The sequence below is a fragment of the Carassius gibelio genome, chromosome B5 (assembly GCF_023724105.1).
Source record: "Carassius gibelio isolate Cgi1373 ecotype wild population from Czech Republic chromosome B5, carGib1.2-hapl.c, whole genome shotgun sequence".
Classification (NCBI taxonomy): domain Eukaryota; kingdom Metazoa; phylum Chordata; class Actinopteri; order Cypriniformes; family Cyprinidae; genus Carassius; species Carassius gibelio.
In genome coordinates, this window is record NC_068400.1 from 9780803 (window position 1) to 9797923 (window position 17121).

The 17121-nt window shown below is 37.1% G+C and overlaps 2 protein-coding genes across 2 annotated transcripts; one reads left to right on the top strand and one right to left on the bottom strand.

Moving 5' to 3' along the window:
* Positions 1-219: 219 nt before the first annotated feature.
* On the bottom strand, positions 220-10492 carry dhx33 (DEAH (Asp-Glu-Ala-His) box polypeptide 33). The gene is made up of 12 exons (XM_052557008.1): positions 10138-10492; positions 8816-8976; positions 8508-8735; positions 7298-7468; positions 6089-6274; positions 5902-6013; positions 4745-4904; positions 3681-3769; positions 3464-3591; positions 2446-2649; positions 2288-2374; positions 220-909 (listed from the first exon to the last, which is right to left on the bottom strand). The coding sequence occupies exons 1-12, from the start codon at positions 10346-10348 to the stop codon at positions 601-603; spliced, it is 2046 nt and encodes a 681-aa protein (XP_052412968.1). The 5' UTR covers positions 10349-10492; the 3' UTR covers positions 220-600.
* A 1023-nt stretch (positions 10493-11515) lies between these two features.
* On the top strand, positions 11516-15834 carry rplp0 (ribosomal protein, large, P0). Its single transcript, XM_052557019.1, has 8 exons — positions 11516-11550; positions 12179-12292; positions 12963-13138; positions 13535-13622; positions 13711-13857; positions 14416-14601; positions 15265-15405; positions 15620-15834. The coding sequence occupies exons 2-8, from the start codon at positions 12239-12241 to the stop codon at positions 15776-15778; spliced, it is 951 nt and encodes a 316-aa protein (XP_052412979.1). The 5' UTR covers positions 11516-11550; positions 12179-12238; the 3' UTR covers positions 15779-15834.
* The last annotated feature ends 1287 nt before the right edge of the window (positions 15835-17121 follow it).

Here is a 17121-nt window from a genome sequence, read left to right on the forward strand (position 1 = left end):
TTTCAAGTAACTATTTTTCTATGCTTTTAGCATTGGTTAACTACAATAACCCTACCTAAAAATCAACAATATGCTTAATTTGCTTTATGCAAAATATATTTTTGAGATGAAATATGACCCTGCCATCACATTATCAATCTCCCAATCGATCTCCAGCTTCTTTCACACACATCTGTATTCATTTTAACTTGTTCAAACATAAACATGATCCCAAAACACTCAACATACTAGTCAAGTTTTATGGCAAACGCATTGAGCTGAACAAAAACACATGCAGCCATTTGAGGAAGTGAACCTGAATTTCATTCAATCAGACTTCAGCAGTTTGTAAAAGAGCTAGAAATAGGCGTGCCATCTTTAGATTTATAGCAAGTAGAAAGGACTCACTTCTAGAAAAGTTAACAAAGCAAAACTCTTTGGCAAAAACTGCCTAACGTGTTGCATATCAAATCCAAAAAAGCCAAGCATTCCAACAGATCATCTACTGTTGCATATTGTGAAAAAACAGTACGCATCAGTAGATGAACTGTTGGAGCACTTGGCTTTTCTCTTTCCATCATGCAGTTTTCAGAAACGTCAAACTGTCGCATTTGGAAAGCGTTAACTCTTGGTTGCACGCAGCTTCCTGCGGAAATACTCCGGCGCGGCTTCCTGCAGCCAGTCGGCGTCCACCAAACACAGATCCCTCATGTAACAGCGAGACGTGTGCAGGAGCTCGTTGAACACCACGCAGGCGGGTTTGGCCTGGAACAGGACGGATGAGGGATGGATGGCCACGGGCTGGTGTGTGTCCAGAGCCACGTAAGAGCCGTCCGGCTGCAGCTCCGCCGCGTTCATGAACAAACCGTGAGCCAGACAGCGCCGCACGTTCGCCAGGTCCGACAGAGACGACTCCAGCTTCATGTTCATCTGAGCAGCACAAGATCACAGGCACTTAATCATGCACACTCATCATTTGTCTGATTTAATGTCATTTGCATGTCACTGAGATACTATTATAGTTTTTTTATTAGTATTTTGAAATAGCTATTTTTTTCCTTTTATTTTTTTTTTACATTTTATTTTGTGCTTTTGTAAAATACATATACATACACACACACACACACACACACACACACATACATATATACATTATATGTATATATATATATATATATATATATATATATATATATAAATACGTCATTATGAGGAAAAAAACATAAGTTGCACTGGACTATAAGTCGCATTTATTCAGAACCAAGAGAAAGAGAAAACATTACCGTCTCCGGCCACGAGAGGGCGCTCTATGTGTTCAGTGTAGACTACAGGAGAACTGAGCAGCATAGAGCGCCCTCTGGCGGCTGGAGACGGTAATGTTTTCTATTGGTTCATTTCTCTCGGTTCATGTCAAATTAATTTTGATAAATAAGTCACTTCTGACTATAAGTCGCAGGACCAGCCAAACTATGAAAAAAAGTGTGACTTATAGTCCGGAAAAAACACGTTTATTTTTATTTATTCTATTTTATTTCAGTTTATTTTCTTTCATATAACAATTTTTTTTTAATAAATGTATTATTTTTATGGAGTTATTATATTTAAAACCATAAAATACATTTAAATAAAATACTCAAATAAAAACTTTTTCATAAACTTGTTGTACTACTAAAATAACTAAAAATATGTAAAATAAACCTAATAAAACCTATATGAGCATATGAATAAAAACTGCCAAAAACACATATTATATAAATTAAAAATAATTTATAAAACTAAAACTAAGTGTGTGTGTGTTTATGTGTGTGTGTGTGTGTGTGAGAGACAGAGAGAGAGAGAGAGCATCAGAGAGAGAATGTGCATGTGTTAGAGAGAGAGAGAGTGAGTGTGTGCTCTTGTTTTTGTGTCATATCAGGACACAACTCTGTATAATGACATGGGTATGACACAGGTATTACAAGGAGAGGGTGACTTATGAGGACATAACCCATGTCCCCATTTTTCAAAACACTTATAAATCATACAGAATGAGTTTTTTTTAGAAAGTAAAAATGCACAAAGTTTCCTGTGAGGGTTAGGGTTAGGTGTAGGGTTGGTGAAGGGCCATAGAATATACAGTTTGTACAGTATAAAAACCATTACACCTATGGGATGAACACACTTTACACAGAAACAAACATGTGTGTGTGTGTGTGTGTGTGTGTGTATGTCTGTTTGTGTGCGTGGTTGTGTGTGAGAGAGAGAGAGAGTGTCTGTCTGTCTGTCTCTATGTATGTGTGTGTGTGTGTGTGTGTGTGTGTGTGTGTACCTTGATGCAGATGTCTCTGAGCTGAGCTCGAACCTCCGACACCAGCCCCATATTCCTGCTGTTCACAAAGTTCTCTCGACACCAGTCCTGTGAAAACACAGCACTTTTAGCACTGTCCTGAAGAAGTTGTTTCATGTCTGCAGCGTTGGTGTCAGTACCTTGTTCCCGCTGACTTTCTTAAAGGCCCTGTAGATGTTGAGGATCGTCATGTGGTCGCCCTCGCTGGAGATGAACTTCTTACGGACGGCGAGGACGTCGTCTCTGCGCGCGGGAGGATTGTAGAGGACCGAGTCGACGGAGAGGAGCGAGATGATGGTCAGAATCTCCTCAGCGCAGGAGAAATCAGGAGAGATCAGCAGAGTCTGTGGAGACGCAGAACAACAACACACTCATTTACATTCAGTTTCAATGTACTAAAATTACTCAAACTAAAATTTAAAAGTTAAAAATAATAATTACTAACACTTTGACTAAAATGAACATGGATCATATAAAAAGTATTTCAAATATTCATAAAATATTAACACAGTAATGCTAACACTGCTCTTCATAAATGCATAAATATATATGCAAATACTTTTAGACAAAAAGTGATAAAGCAAAGCAATTTATATTTTATACATCAAATAAAATGAATTAATAAAAATGAATTCAAAGTAATAAACATTACAATCCTAAACAACATGACTTTAAAATAAGCAAAAAAATATAAATGTATTCAAAGTCATGCAAACAGTAAAACAAAGGTGTTTTATAAAATCAAATGAATAAAAACTATATAAACATATAAATATATTCAGATATGAATTATAATGGTATCTCAACTATATTTTTATTAAGTTAATTTTAAAAACATTTGGAGCATTTTTTTGTTTGTTAAATATAAGTTAAAGTTTTTCTTTTTTTGCCAGTGAGACAGTGAGCCTATGTCTATGCTATTTAGATATAAAATAGTTGAATCACATAACGTTATTTAAACGTTAGATCCAGATAAATGTGCTCTATATCCGATAGTTTGTGCGGAGACGCTTCAGTACAGATGCCAGAGGGATCACTTGATTTTTTTCTTACGTTGGTCCATAAACAGGGTCGTAACACTGACACGCAAAAGTCATACATTGAAGCAATCTGTATTTCTATAACTCATTAAATGACAAGTCAACGAGTTCCTCTTACTTTGGAGAAGCGAGGCTCTAGAGGGAAGCAGGCCATTTTCTTGCCCAGCGGCGTTAAATACACGTGATCGTCTTTTCTGTCGACGGCGCCGAGGATACACAGCTGCTCCACAGCGGTCCGCAGCGACTCTACACACACACACACACACACACGAGACGTTAGCAGAGAACACAACACTGCACAGATCAGCCTGCTATCACACAGCATACAGTCTCACCAGGCGACGGCTTGGACATGAAGTCAAAGTTGAGGACGTCAGGGACGCCCAGAGCGAGCAGCTGCAGGATAACACTGGCCAGATTACACCTGCAATCATCAGTGAACACACACACACACACACACACACGCAGCGTGAAAGTACAGCTTTACCAAACTCGTGTTAGTTTGCATCTATCAGCTAAATGGCTGTTCTTGTGCTCAAACACAGACGAACGAATCAAAACAGAATGCAATGCAATTTCTCGATACACAAACACAATACACTGTTTTTAAACACCACCTGAAAAACAATGTTGCAAAACTCAGTATTTTATTTTTTATTTTTTTTTAGAAAAAGAGCATAGTAAAAAACAACGGCATCTTTTAAATTATGCTTTTTTCTAAGAAAGCAAGTATTGTTTTGTAAAGAAAAAAGCATACCATTTCTAACAAAATAAGTATCATTTTAAAAATAAGTATTACTTTTTAATATAATAAGTATTTTTAACAAAATAAGTATTTTTTGCACTAGTAGTAAAAACCATAATTGTTTAAACTTGAAAAACAGTATAATTTTAAGAAAGAAATTACATAATTTTTAAATATTGCATCAAGATAATTTAAGGCAAAATAAGCATATTCTTTTCCATCTTTTTTTATACAAGTATTGTTTTAAGAAATTAACCATTTATACATAGTTTTTTTTATATATATATAATAAGCTATCTAGCTCAAGTAAAACAATAAAAGTTGTAAAACAAACTTAAAAGCAGTACTGTAAAATCTTGAAAAACAGTATTATTAAAAAAAAGAAAGAAAATAAGTATCATGTAAAAAGAGCTGTATCTTTAATGTTTAATTTTTCTAAGAAAATGGGGTTTGAGAAAATAAATGACAGAAAATTAAGAAAGAAAATTAAGTTTCAATATAGACAAATAAATAAAAAATTATATATATATATATATATATATATGCTTCAAATGTTTTTTTTTTTCATTTTTAAAATACAAAAAAAACCATGCAGATCATATACGTGTCTTATCCGGTCTGTTCTGACCCCGGTGCAGACGGTGAGGGCCGTACCTCTGTATCTCGGGCACAGTCATGTTGGCCAGGTTGTCAAACTCCTCTTCAGTGTAGAGACGGTAACATGAGCCGGCGTCTTCTCTCCCGGCTCGACCGGAGCGCTGCCAGGCCTGAGCTTTAGACACACGCTGCACTGCTAACACCTCCAGACCGCTGTCTGAACCAACACAACTACAGCTCATCAGTACAGCACAGACCATCAGGAGCTGCAGCACACCATCTGCTTCTCCTCTTACCCTCAGGAAGACCGTACCGGACAATAACAGCAAAGAAACTGAGAAACAGCACCTATCCCAGAGCTGCTGCAATAATAAATGTGTCCCTGGAGCACAAAAGCAGTCTTAAGATGCTGGGGTATATTTGTAGCAATAGCCAAAAAAACATTGTATGGATCAAAATTATAGATTTTTCTTTTATGCCAAAAATGATTAGGATGTCAAGTAAATATCATGCTCCATGAAGATATTTTGTAAATTTCCTACCATAAATATATCAAAACTTAATTTTTGATTAGTAATATGCATTGCTAAGAACTTCATTTGAACAACTTTAAAGATGATATTGTCAATGTTTAGATTTTTTTGCTCCCTCAGATTCCAGATTTTCAGATAGTTGTATCTCAGACAAATATTGTCCTCCGAACAAACCACACATCACTGGAGAGATCATTTATTCAGCTTCAGATGATGCATAGATCTCTATTTTGAAAAATTTACACTTAAGACTGGTTTTGTGCTCCAGAGTCACACACACACACACACACACACACACACACACTTTTGGGTAACACTTTAGTATAGGGTCCAATTCACACTAATAACTAGTTGCTTATTAGCATGTCTATTATTAACATATTAGCTGTTTATTAGTGCTTATGAAGTACATATAATGCATGACATCCATAATCCTACCCAATACCCTTAACTTAACAACTACCTTATAAACTATTAATAAGCAGCAAATAAGGAGTTAATTGAGGCAAAAGTCATAGTTAATGGTTAGTTAATAGTGAGAATTGGACCCTAAAATAAAGTGCGACCGTTTTTTGAGTTATAGACACATAATTTTGTTGCACTTTCTGTATAATGACCATAAAGATTCGGATTCTATACTGTTCTTGACAGGAGTGAGCTTCAGACGGTTGAGAGTCTGACCTGGATTGTAGCGTTTGGCTTTCACCATCCCGGTGTCGATCACGTATTTGATGCTGGAGATGGTGATGGAGGTTTCCGCGATGTTTGTGGAGAGAATCACCTTCCTGGAGCCCTGTGAAGCACAGAGAGCAGGGTGAGAGAGAGCGCGGGGTCAGCGTGAGGCGTCAGTGTCTGGTGCTGCGGGGACCTTGGGCGCGGGCTGAAACACACGCAGCTGCTGAGCCGGCGGCAGCGAGGCGTACAGAGGCACCACGGTCATCGGCCCGCAGCTCTCCGGCAGGTGCTTGGAGATGTCCCGACAGGTGCGAGCCAGCGCTTCAATCTCCTCCTGACCCGTCATGAACACCAGGATGTCATGTGACGCTGGAGCTTCCTGTGAGAAAATATGCATCATGTTTTAAGAGAAAAAAATATCACCTTTGAAACAAATTGGTAATGTGTAAAGAAAAGTATTATTTTGTAAGAAAATGACTATAGTTTTATATATTTTTAAATAGGTGTAAGTATTAAGAAAATAGCATTTTATATAAATTATTATTATTATTTAAAAAGTATTGCTTTAAAAAAAATCGTATTATCTGTAAAAAAAAAAAAAAAAAAGATTTAAGTATTTTTTTGAAAAAAAGTATTTTTTTTTTTGAAGAAAATAAGTGTAATTTTTTAAATAACATTTTAAAGAAACTACAGTAAGTATTGTTTGTTTTAAGGAAAATTAGGAAAAGTGTTTGTTTTTAGGAAAATAAGTTATTTAAGTAAAATAAGAAAATATCTTTCAAGATTATATTATAAAAATAAATATTTTTTAAAATATAACAAGCAATGTTTAATTAATTGTCAAATAATGTTTAAGTAAGCATGTTTTAAGAAAATATGTATAGATTTTAAAGAAAACTTAGAATTTAAATTAAGAAATATTTTTTTAAAGAAAATAAGGAGTTTTTTTGCTATAAGCATAATTTATAAAGAAAAAAGTATTGATGATTTTATTATCTTTTTTTCTTTTTTTTCTTTTCCTTTTCTTTGAGAAAATATTTTAATCTTAGTTTTTTAAGAAAATGATTTTTATTTTATTTCTTTGAAAATAAGATAATTTTTTTAATAACATAAGAATTTTTTTTGAAAATAATCCTGCACATCAAGATTTAAAAAAATCCAGAATTGACTTGTACTCAATAACCATTTGAAGCAAAAAATAAATAATAATAAAAAAAAATAAAAAAAATTCTGTGAGCAAAAGGAACATAATGTAAATATGATAAGACACACATCAATCAAGCCGAAAGACACAGAGCAACTCATTACAACTTATTAGAAGTCAAAGACGTGATCAGATGACTATGACAGTGTAATCTGTCATGTGTGTGTGTGTGTGTGTGTGTGTCTGTGTGTGACGGACCTGGTGAATCTGAAATATGGAGACGAGCGCGGCCTGCAGATAGTCAGACTGAGGCTGTTTGGTGTAGTAGATCTGAATGGGATGCTGTCGGCCCTCCAGATACAGAACCGGTGATTTGTTGAAGTACTCAGAGAACAGATCCACGTCCATCGTGGCAGACATCACAATAACCTACAGACCAACAGCATTCAATTACAGTAAACACTACAGCATCTCTGCAGCACACATGACCAAATACAGACCAATCAGAGTCCAGCATGCAAATATTATAGTGATGTCATCACTGTTACATTTTTGACCGCTGAACATTCTATAAAAGATTTTCAAATGTATATCCTAACCTTCACAAAAACATGGATATAGCAAAGTATTTTGTTTCAGCTTATTTTATTCAAGGAAACATTTCACTTTTTTTATTTAGCTTAACTTGGAAAAATAACTAAAACTGAAATAAAAAAATAAGAGTAACTATATAAACATATTTTTAGTAATTTTTTTTGTCAATGTTAACTAAAATATACAAATACAAATTATATGTATTTTGCCAATATAATTCACATTAGAGAAAACGACAGCCAATGCAACATTTCTATTTTTATTTAATTTAACTTGATGAAGTACAATACTAAAATTAAACTAAAACTAAAATAAATAAAAAAAACTAAACTGAAATAAAAATGTATAAAAACCAAACTGTATGGACTTTTAAAAACAAATAAACAAATAAATAAAAACTAATAAAAATGTCAAAATGCAAACCAAAATTACAAAAACTTTAACTAAAATAAAAATAAAAACTATTTTATAAATCAGATAGTTCCAGCCCTTGATTCTGATTGGCTGAGCCACGTTCAAAGCAGTTGTAAATTACATTACATTTAGTCATTTAGCAGATGCTTTTATCCTAAGCGACTTACAAATGAGGAAGCAATAAAAAACAACAAAAGACCAATAATATATAAGTGCTATAACAAGTCTCAGTTACCGTAAACTGAGAAAACGTAGAAAACAGTTAAATGATTACTCTACAAACACACAGCTTTGTTATGTTTGTGCTCGGCAACTACTTTGTTGCAACTTTTCTAACAAATGACTTAAATTGATCTAAAGGGTAAATCAGGTTCTCTTGAAGAATAACTAGCAGTACTAAAATCTCATATCGAGGCCAAACATTTGAATGTCAATATTTACAAAGCGGGTTCTGTCGTACCTTCAGAGGTATCTTGTTCTGTGCAATGCGCTTGCGTTGAGCGGCCTTCACCACGCCGAACAGCACGTCTGTGTGAACGGTGCGCTCGTGAGCCTCGTCCAGGATCACCACGGTGTAGCGCAGTAATAACGGATCACTGATGGCCTCACGTAACAACATCCCGTCCGTCATGAACTTCAGCTTGGTCTCCGACGACGTGACGTCTTCAAAGCGCACCGTGTAGCCCACCTGAGATCAGAGACATTCATGTACAGATGATGCAGAGGGAGAAAGTGGAGTGTAATGTGATCTTCAGGCATGAAACACACCAGTTTTCCCAGCTGAACCTTCTTCTCTTCGGCTACTCGTGCTGCTAGTGATATGGCGGCGACGCGGCGCGGCTGAGTGATGCCGATGATGCCCTGCCGGCCGATGCCGGCCTCATACAGGTACTGCGGTATCTGCGTGGTTTTACCTGAGCCCGTCTCACCTGCAACAGGAAAACATTACCTGTATAGTGAAAAATATCCTCACAAATACACTGAAAAACACAACTTGATCAGAATAGGATCACAGGAACCAGACGAGTCCTCTGCACAATCTGAGTTTGCTGCAGCATGGATCAACTGCTGGTTTGAGGACTGGACCTGGTTTCTCCCAAGGTTTATTCTGTCACAGATAGGAGTTTTTGTTTCTCTGGCTTGCTTAGATTGGGACACTTCATTTCCAGCGATATCATCGACATGATTGCATCAATGGGTCTCCTCAATTATCAACTGCCTTTAACTGATTATTGAGTGTTAACTATTGTTCTTCTGCATTATTGACACACTATTAATTTCCTCATTTCAATATCCTTATTTTCCTATTTACAATGTTATAACTTTATATTGTGAATATGTGTAAAAACTTTTTTCTACTCATTACCCTTTTTCTACCATTTTTTCTACTCATTATATATTTTATATTAAACACAGATAAATTAAATGTTTTTATTTATTTTATATTTTAACATGATTCCCAATTATTTTGTATTCATGGTTACAAGTATCTGTAAAGGCATTAAATGCAATTTTATCTTTGAAGAAGATTAAGCATTAAAGTTTCTTAAGGGTGAAGATCAAGTTATCTGCATCTCTACGCTCCATCAAGCCTCTCACACAAAATCTGTCAGCACTGCACGACTCGGAATAACTGTATGTAAGACGATTATAAAGTTATTATTTTATCATGATCATATTTCTCAATGAGTACAACTGGCTGTGTCTATATAAAACAGCATTATAATATTATTTTCAAATAATTTTTTACAATATTATTATTTTAAATTATTGTCCCAGGATCAGTAGAGTACTCTTCTAATAAAGTTGCAGTGGCTGGGATTGATTTTAAATATCATTTATACCTAAAAATATGCAATCTAATCCATTTTTACATGAAATAAGCTGCTCCCGGTCAGGGTTTTAAGTTTAAGGACCAACTGCTATTACATGATGAGTTTCGAAGAGCCAAATAATGCAAAATCGAGACAAATCAAAGTAAAAAGAGTCAAATCCAGCTAACAGAGTTAGCGAGGTACGAGGATCGGGCCCCAGGTCGACAAAACTGAGTTAGGATCATAACACGTGTGATTGCGTATTCGCAGTCTTACCGATGAACACAGTATTGTGCAGCTGTCGGATCTGGTTGATGAGCTGGGTTCTGCTCTGATAGATGGGCAGCTGTTTGCGCTGCGCGTCCACGCTGAAGGGCGCGTGTCCGGCTCTGGGCAGCAGCATGCCCGGCTTCTTGTTATCCTGGCGGGAGAAGGGAGAGCCCGGCTTAAATCTCTTCGCCGGAGGAGGGTCGGGGTCGAGGGGCATGATCTGCGGGAGACGCGCGGCAGTGTGAAGGGCCGATCTCACTCATAAAGACAGACGGACAACAGAGGAGACTCGTGCTGCGGTTGTTTACATCATCCGCCAATGTGGCTCTGGGGCTGCTGGCGCATGCTGATGACGTCACCGCAGCTCCGCCATGTGGCGCGTCTCTCACAGAAGGACCAAATCTTAATAATAATTACAAAATAAGACATTTAACTTCATTTCGACAATTATATTTTATTTTGTTATATTATTATTATTATTATTATTATTATTAAGGATGTGCATTTTTGTACTTCCTGATTGTGTTTATAATACTTTTATAAAAACTTAAGAGAAAAGAGAATTCTGTGTTCTACTGTTTGTAATAATTTTATGTTTTTCAACTTTATTTATATCATGTGTTTTTTTACTTAATAAAAAAAAAAAAAAAAAAAAAAAAAAAAAAAAAATATATATATATATATATAATTAATTATTTATGTATTATTTCGTTCATTTATTGTGGATATTACTTAATACAAGCTACTACGACTAATATGAGCATAGTTTATAATAATATACATTATTTATAATTATAATAATCATAATAATATTTACATTATTATAATATAATAATATAAATTATTTATAATTATAATAATTATAATAATAATAATGTAAATATAGTACTAATATTCTGCCGCCTCCTAAAATCAAAACCCATTCTTGTATTAGGACAACTTTGAACTTTTATTTTTATCCACTTCAAATGTTGAATAGTGTAGTCAAGATCCCCATAAGTTTTTTTTTTTTTTAATAACATTTATTAAACCTCTAATCGTCTGATTGAATATTTAGTCAGTTTAAAGATTTATATATATATATATATATATATATATATATATAATTAATTATTTATGTATTATTTCGTTCATTTATTGTGGATATTACTTAATACAAGCTACTACGACTAATATGAGCATAGTTTATAATAATATAAATTATTTATAATTATAATAATTATAATAATAATAATGTAAATATAATAGGCTACAAAAGACACATTAATTTTGTTGAACTGTAGAATGAGAGACGTGGATATTGTCCAATCAGCGCACAGATACGCCTCCTCCCCTCGATTCTGATTGGATGTTTAAATAGTACTAATATTCTGCCGCCTTCTGTAGCGCTCTCTTTTTTCTACGTGTTCCGACCGTGAGGTGAGGTTTAATGTGGCCCAGAGCGGCTTTCCTTCTTTTAAATGAGAATCGTGGCGATATGACATCCAAATACGTCGTAAATGTATTAAGAATCACTAGCGGGTTTTATCAACACTCGACGTGTATAATGATAGGCGTTTGAGGAGAAAGTTAGCATTAGCATGTTAGCATAGGCCTTTGCGCCATGTGGGACGAGACGTAACTCGTTTTTCGTAGTATAATGTTATTTTGATGCATATTTTATATCTGAGTAGTATTGTGTAGATCGTATGGTTAGTTAATTATTATTATTAAATCACTACTCGTGTCCAGTTCCAGCAGGTCATCTACAGTCCAGCTGCGTCAGTGCTGGTCGGTCGTTCCCCCTGCTCAAAGCAATCTGTTTCCTACTATCCCTGTCTGTCTGATTCCCACGGCTTACAGGGACGCTGGTCTCAGACATCATGTTAGGAAATTAAAGCCAGTAGATGATAAAGCACTGTTGTTTCGTTTAAAACGTTTCCAACAATAGTTTGATTTTGGCATAAACTGACATTTTACTTGTTATGAGTTGATGCCATCTTTATCACTACTTTTTATAAAGAGCAAGATAAATGTGTCTAAATGGCTTGCAACCTGTGCTCCTCAGATTTGTCAACCCCTTTGTCTTTAAACCGGCTATTCACCGATCCTTGGAAGCACTGTCAAGATGCCCAGGGAAGACCGGACCACGTGGAAGTCCAACTACTTTCTGAAAATCATCGTAAGTTCTCCACTTTTATAACCCGAATATCAGCAGGACATCTACAGACCAGCTGTGTCCGTGCTGGTTGGTCGTTCCCCCTGCTCAAATCAATCTGTCTCCTACTATCCCTGTCTGTCCGTGTCCCACGACTTACAGGGACGCTTGGTCTCAGACATGATATATCCTAGTCAACATTTGAAGCAGATCAAAACCTTTTATCAGAGATGTCCTAAAATCAAAACCCATTCTTGTATTAGGACAACTTTGAACTTTTATTTTTATCCACTTCAAATGTTGAATAGTGTAGTCAAGATCCCCATAAGTTTTTTTGTATAATATTTATGAAACCTCTAATCGTCTGATTGAATATTTAGTCAGTTTAAAGATTTAAGCAAAAAAAGCATTTATTTTTTTGTCCCTGCTGAAATGTTGTTAACAGTTTTTGACCCTTATCCTTTTTTCAATACACTTTTTTTTTTTTTGAGTTTAATTTTTATTGATTAAAAAAATAACTTTGCTCAAGTGTCTATTAAAATGGAACTGGACACATTTAGTATACATTTAATTTATGTAAAGTGTAAAGATTAGTCTAATTCAAGATTTGCTTGCTTCAATAATTGCACGATTCGCGGTGATCTCATGCATCCCATCCGGTTGTGTAGTCTGACACATCATTGTCTGTTTACAGCAACTGTTGGATGACTTCCCCAAGTGTTTCATCGTGGGCGCTGACAATGTCGGCTCCAAGCAGATGCAGACCATCCGTCTGTCCCTGCGGGGCAAGGCCGTCGTGCTCATGGGCAAAAACACCATGATGAGGAAGGCCATCCGTGGCCACCTGGAGAACAACCCGTCTCTGGAGAGGTGCGTGTCTGCCTGGGCACAGTGATGACCCACAGTACACAAACAGAGTCTTTTAAACTCTTTATATTAAATTTAAGATGCTGGACTGTTATGAATCTCCTTTAGTTTCAATTCCTGCAAATTGACCACAGATTAACACATTCCTTGTGAAACTTATCGACTTTCATTTGCTCATGAAGTCGTTATAAATGCTGCCGAATCCAGAGATGCAGGATCAGTTATGGGCCGGCTGTGTCAGTGCTGGTTTGTCGTTCCCCCTGCACACACAAACCTGTTTCCTTCTATCCCTGTGTGTTTACATCCCACAGCTCACAGGGACGCTGGTCTCAAACACATCCAAACTTTAGTTTCAGAAGAACTCCACGTGAATGTTTGATTTACTCCTGTGTTTTGCAGGCTGCTTCCACACATCCGTGGAAATGTGGGCTTCGTCTTCACCAAGGAGGATCTGACTGAGATCCGGGATCTGCTGCTGGCAAACAAAGTGAGTGTCACTGAGTGACTGAGTGTCAGAGGCTCTTTAGGGCTTGAATGCATCTTTTCATGTAGCTGTTGTTGTGGTCTGATGGTAGGTGCCCGCTGCTGCCCGTGCTGGAGCCATCGCCCCGTGTGAGGTGACCGTCCCGGCTCAGAACACCGGACTCGGTCCGGAGAAGACCTCCTTCTTCCAGGCTTTGGGAATCACCACAAAGATCTCCAGAGGAACCATTGAAATCCTGGTAAGTCGCAGGAATGGACGGTCAATCAAATCATTTTTTTTTTTTTTCAATCACAATTTTTACTTCCAATGATTATGATGACAAGATTAAATATTTGAAATGTTTAATTTTTTTTTTTTTTTTTTACTTGTACAATTTTATTTTTCTTAATATTGAGACGACTGTTTTCATTCAGTGAGGCTCAACATTGTTTGGTCTAATTTCTTTATAAAATAAATAAAAAAAAAAAAAAAAAAATATATATATATATATATATATATATATGAGTGATTTTTATCCTAATCCTGTTTTTTTTTTTTATGAAATTGACCTGTTAACTCACGTTTTCTACGAGTTTAAACATTCAAGGTCGTTATAAATTCTGCCGAATCCAGAGATGCAGGATCAGTTATGGGCCGGCTGTGTCAGTGCTGGTTTGTCGTTCCCCCTGCACATTTAAACCTGTTTCCTTCTATCCCTGTGTGTTTACATCCCACAGCTCACAGGGACGCTGGTCTCAGACACTTAGACTTCCTCTTAATATTGCAAATGAACTAAACTGTCGTGTGTTGTCCACAGAGCGACGTTCAGCTGATTAAACCTGGAGACAAGGTGGGCGCCAGCGAGGCCACGCTGCTCAACATGCTGAACATCTCGCCCTTCTCTTTCGGGCTGATCATCCAGCAGGTGTATGATAACGGTAGCGTCTACAGCCCCGAGGTGCTGGACATCACTGAAGACGCCCTGCACAAGAGGTTCCTTGAGGTCAGTCCTGTTCACGCTGCTCATGTGTTGGGAATTGACCTGAAAGAATTGACGCTCAAGATGATAAATCTCAGTTATGGGTCTTGGTTGATTGTGAAGATGCAGGATCAGTTATGGGCCGGCTGTGTCAGTGCTGGTTTGTCGTTCCCCCTGCACACATAAACCTGTTTCCTTCTATCCCTGTGTTTGGCGTCCCACAGCTCACAGGGACGCTTGGGTCTCAGACATTTCTCTTTATATTTATATTTTTTTGGCATAAAATTAAAATAGAAGTTGAAATAAGCTAGATAAAATTATGTACTTGTATAAAGAATTGTATTAAAATATAATTTAAATTAATATTATAGTTTGCGTTCTTTTAAACAACTTTTTGATTCATCTAATTTGAACTATTTAAGATACTATTTTATTCTATTCACTTGTTCTGTAATCTAAACTATGCTTATGGTATTAATAGTTTAAGTTACTAATTTCCATTTTAATCTTTCACACTTTCATATCAAGTGAAATGTTTTACATTTTAAAACTAGAATATTTAATGTAAAGGAAGTTAACTTATTTAAACAATGCACCCCCAAACATTTAATTTTCCTCCCCCCTTTCAGTCCTTCAAGTGTTTATTCCCTGACATCTGTGTAACTCGTCCATCTCTTCTCTGTTCAGGGTGTGAGGAACATCGCCAGTGTGTGTCTGCAGATCGGATACCCGACGCTCGCCTCCATCCCTCACTCCATCATTAACGGATACAAGAGGGTCCTGTCTGTCGCCGTGGAAACAGACTACTCCTTCCCATTGGCTGAGAAGGTAAAGCTCAGATCTCACAGATGTGCTGCTACTGCATCTTAGTTTATGAAACGTCTGATCCCGTGCTGTTCTCTCGATCAAAGCGAGCTGCGTCCAGCTGTCCACATCTGTTGATGTCAGTGCTGTTGGGACGCTTGGTCTCAGACCTAATAGATGTTGTTCTGTCTATTGGAGCTAAAGCATGTCTGAGGTGCAACATGGTTTTCCTCCCCAGGTGAAGGCCTTCCTGGCTGATCCCACTGCTTTCGCTGTCGCTGCTCCTGTTGCTTCGGCTGCGGTGGAGAAATCTGCAGCTCCTGCGGCCAAAGAGGAGGCGCCCAAGGAGGAGTCTGAAGAGTCTGACGAGGACATGGGCTTCGGCCTGTTTGATTAAACTGCTGGATGAATATCCATGTCAGATTATCCTCAATAAAACATCTGGAAACATCATTCGTGACTCTTGTGTTTTGATTCTGTACAATCAGGGTGTTTAAACTAGTTTCAGGCTCATAAATCACTTAAATGTGGTACTTTTTAGCTGGCTCAGGGTGTCCAGTCTGACTGGGCCTTTAGGTTCAGTGTCTTTAGGTTCGCTGTCGCCAAGCGGACAAGGACCAAATGTATTGGGGTTTATTTTCTATTTGTGGACCAAAAAATCCCAACCACAGTCGTGGTTTGCCTTATGGCACGGTGCTCCATCGTGCTGGAAAATGCATTGTTCTTCACCAAACTGTTGTTGGATTGTTGGAAGAAGTTGCTGTTGGAGGGTGTTTTGGTACCATTCTTTATTCATGGCTGTGTTTTTGGGCAGAATTGTGAGTGAGCCCACTCCCTTGGATGAGAACCAAACCCCACACATGAATGGAGTCAGGATGCTTTACTGTTGGCATAACACAGGACTGATGGTAGCGCTCACCTTTTCTTCTCCGGACAAGCCTTTTTCCTGATGCCCCAAACAATCGGAAAGGGGCTTCATCGGAGAATGACTTTGCAAGTTCTGCACTGGTGGCACTCTGATCCTGCAGCTGAATCCAAGAATTGAACCTCTTTCCTTGAAGTTCTTGATGATCCTATAAATTGTTGATTAAGGTGCAGTCTTAGTAGCCACAATATCCTTGCCTGTGAAGCCATTTTCATGCAACGCAATGATGGCTGCGTGTATTTCTTTGCAGGTCACCAAGGTTAACAATGGAAGAACAATGATTAAGCATCACCCTACTTTTAACATGTCAAGTCTGCCATTCTAACCCAATCAGCCTGACATATGATCTCCAGCCTTATGCTTGTGAAACATTCTCACCTGAGTTAACAAGACGATTACTGAAATTATCTCAGCAGGTCCTTTAATGACAGCAATGAAATGCAGTGGAAAGGTTTTTTGGGGATTAAGTTAATTTTCATGGCAAAGAAGGACTATGCAATTCATCTGATCACTCTTCATAACATTCTGGTGTGTATGCAAATTGCTATTATAAAAGCTTAAGCAGCAACTTTTCCAATATTGATGTAATTCTCAAAACTTTTGGCCACGACTGTACAAGTGTGAACGCTCCATAGTGGAATTTGAGCTCTGTAACCTTGCAGATCTTTCTGCAACATCCCACACTTAGTAAAGCTGAAATACATAAAAGGATTTTCTTAAAGGTTATGTTTGTTTTGGACTTGTTGACCTTTCTAAACTCTTCCAATGCTTTTTAATGTCAGACATTTCTAAAGTGGCAATTTAACTGCTTAAAA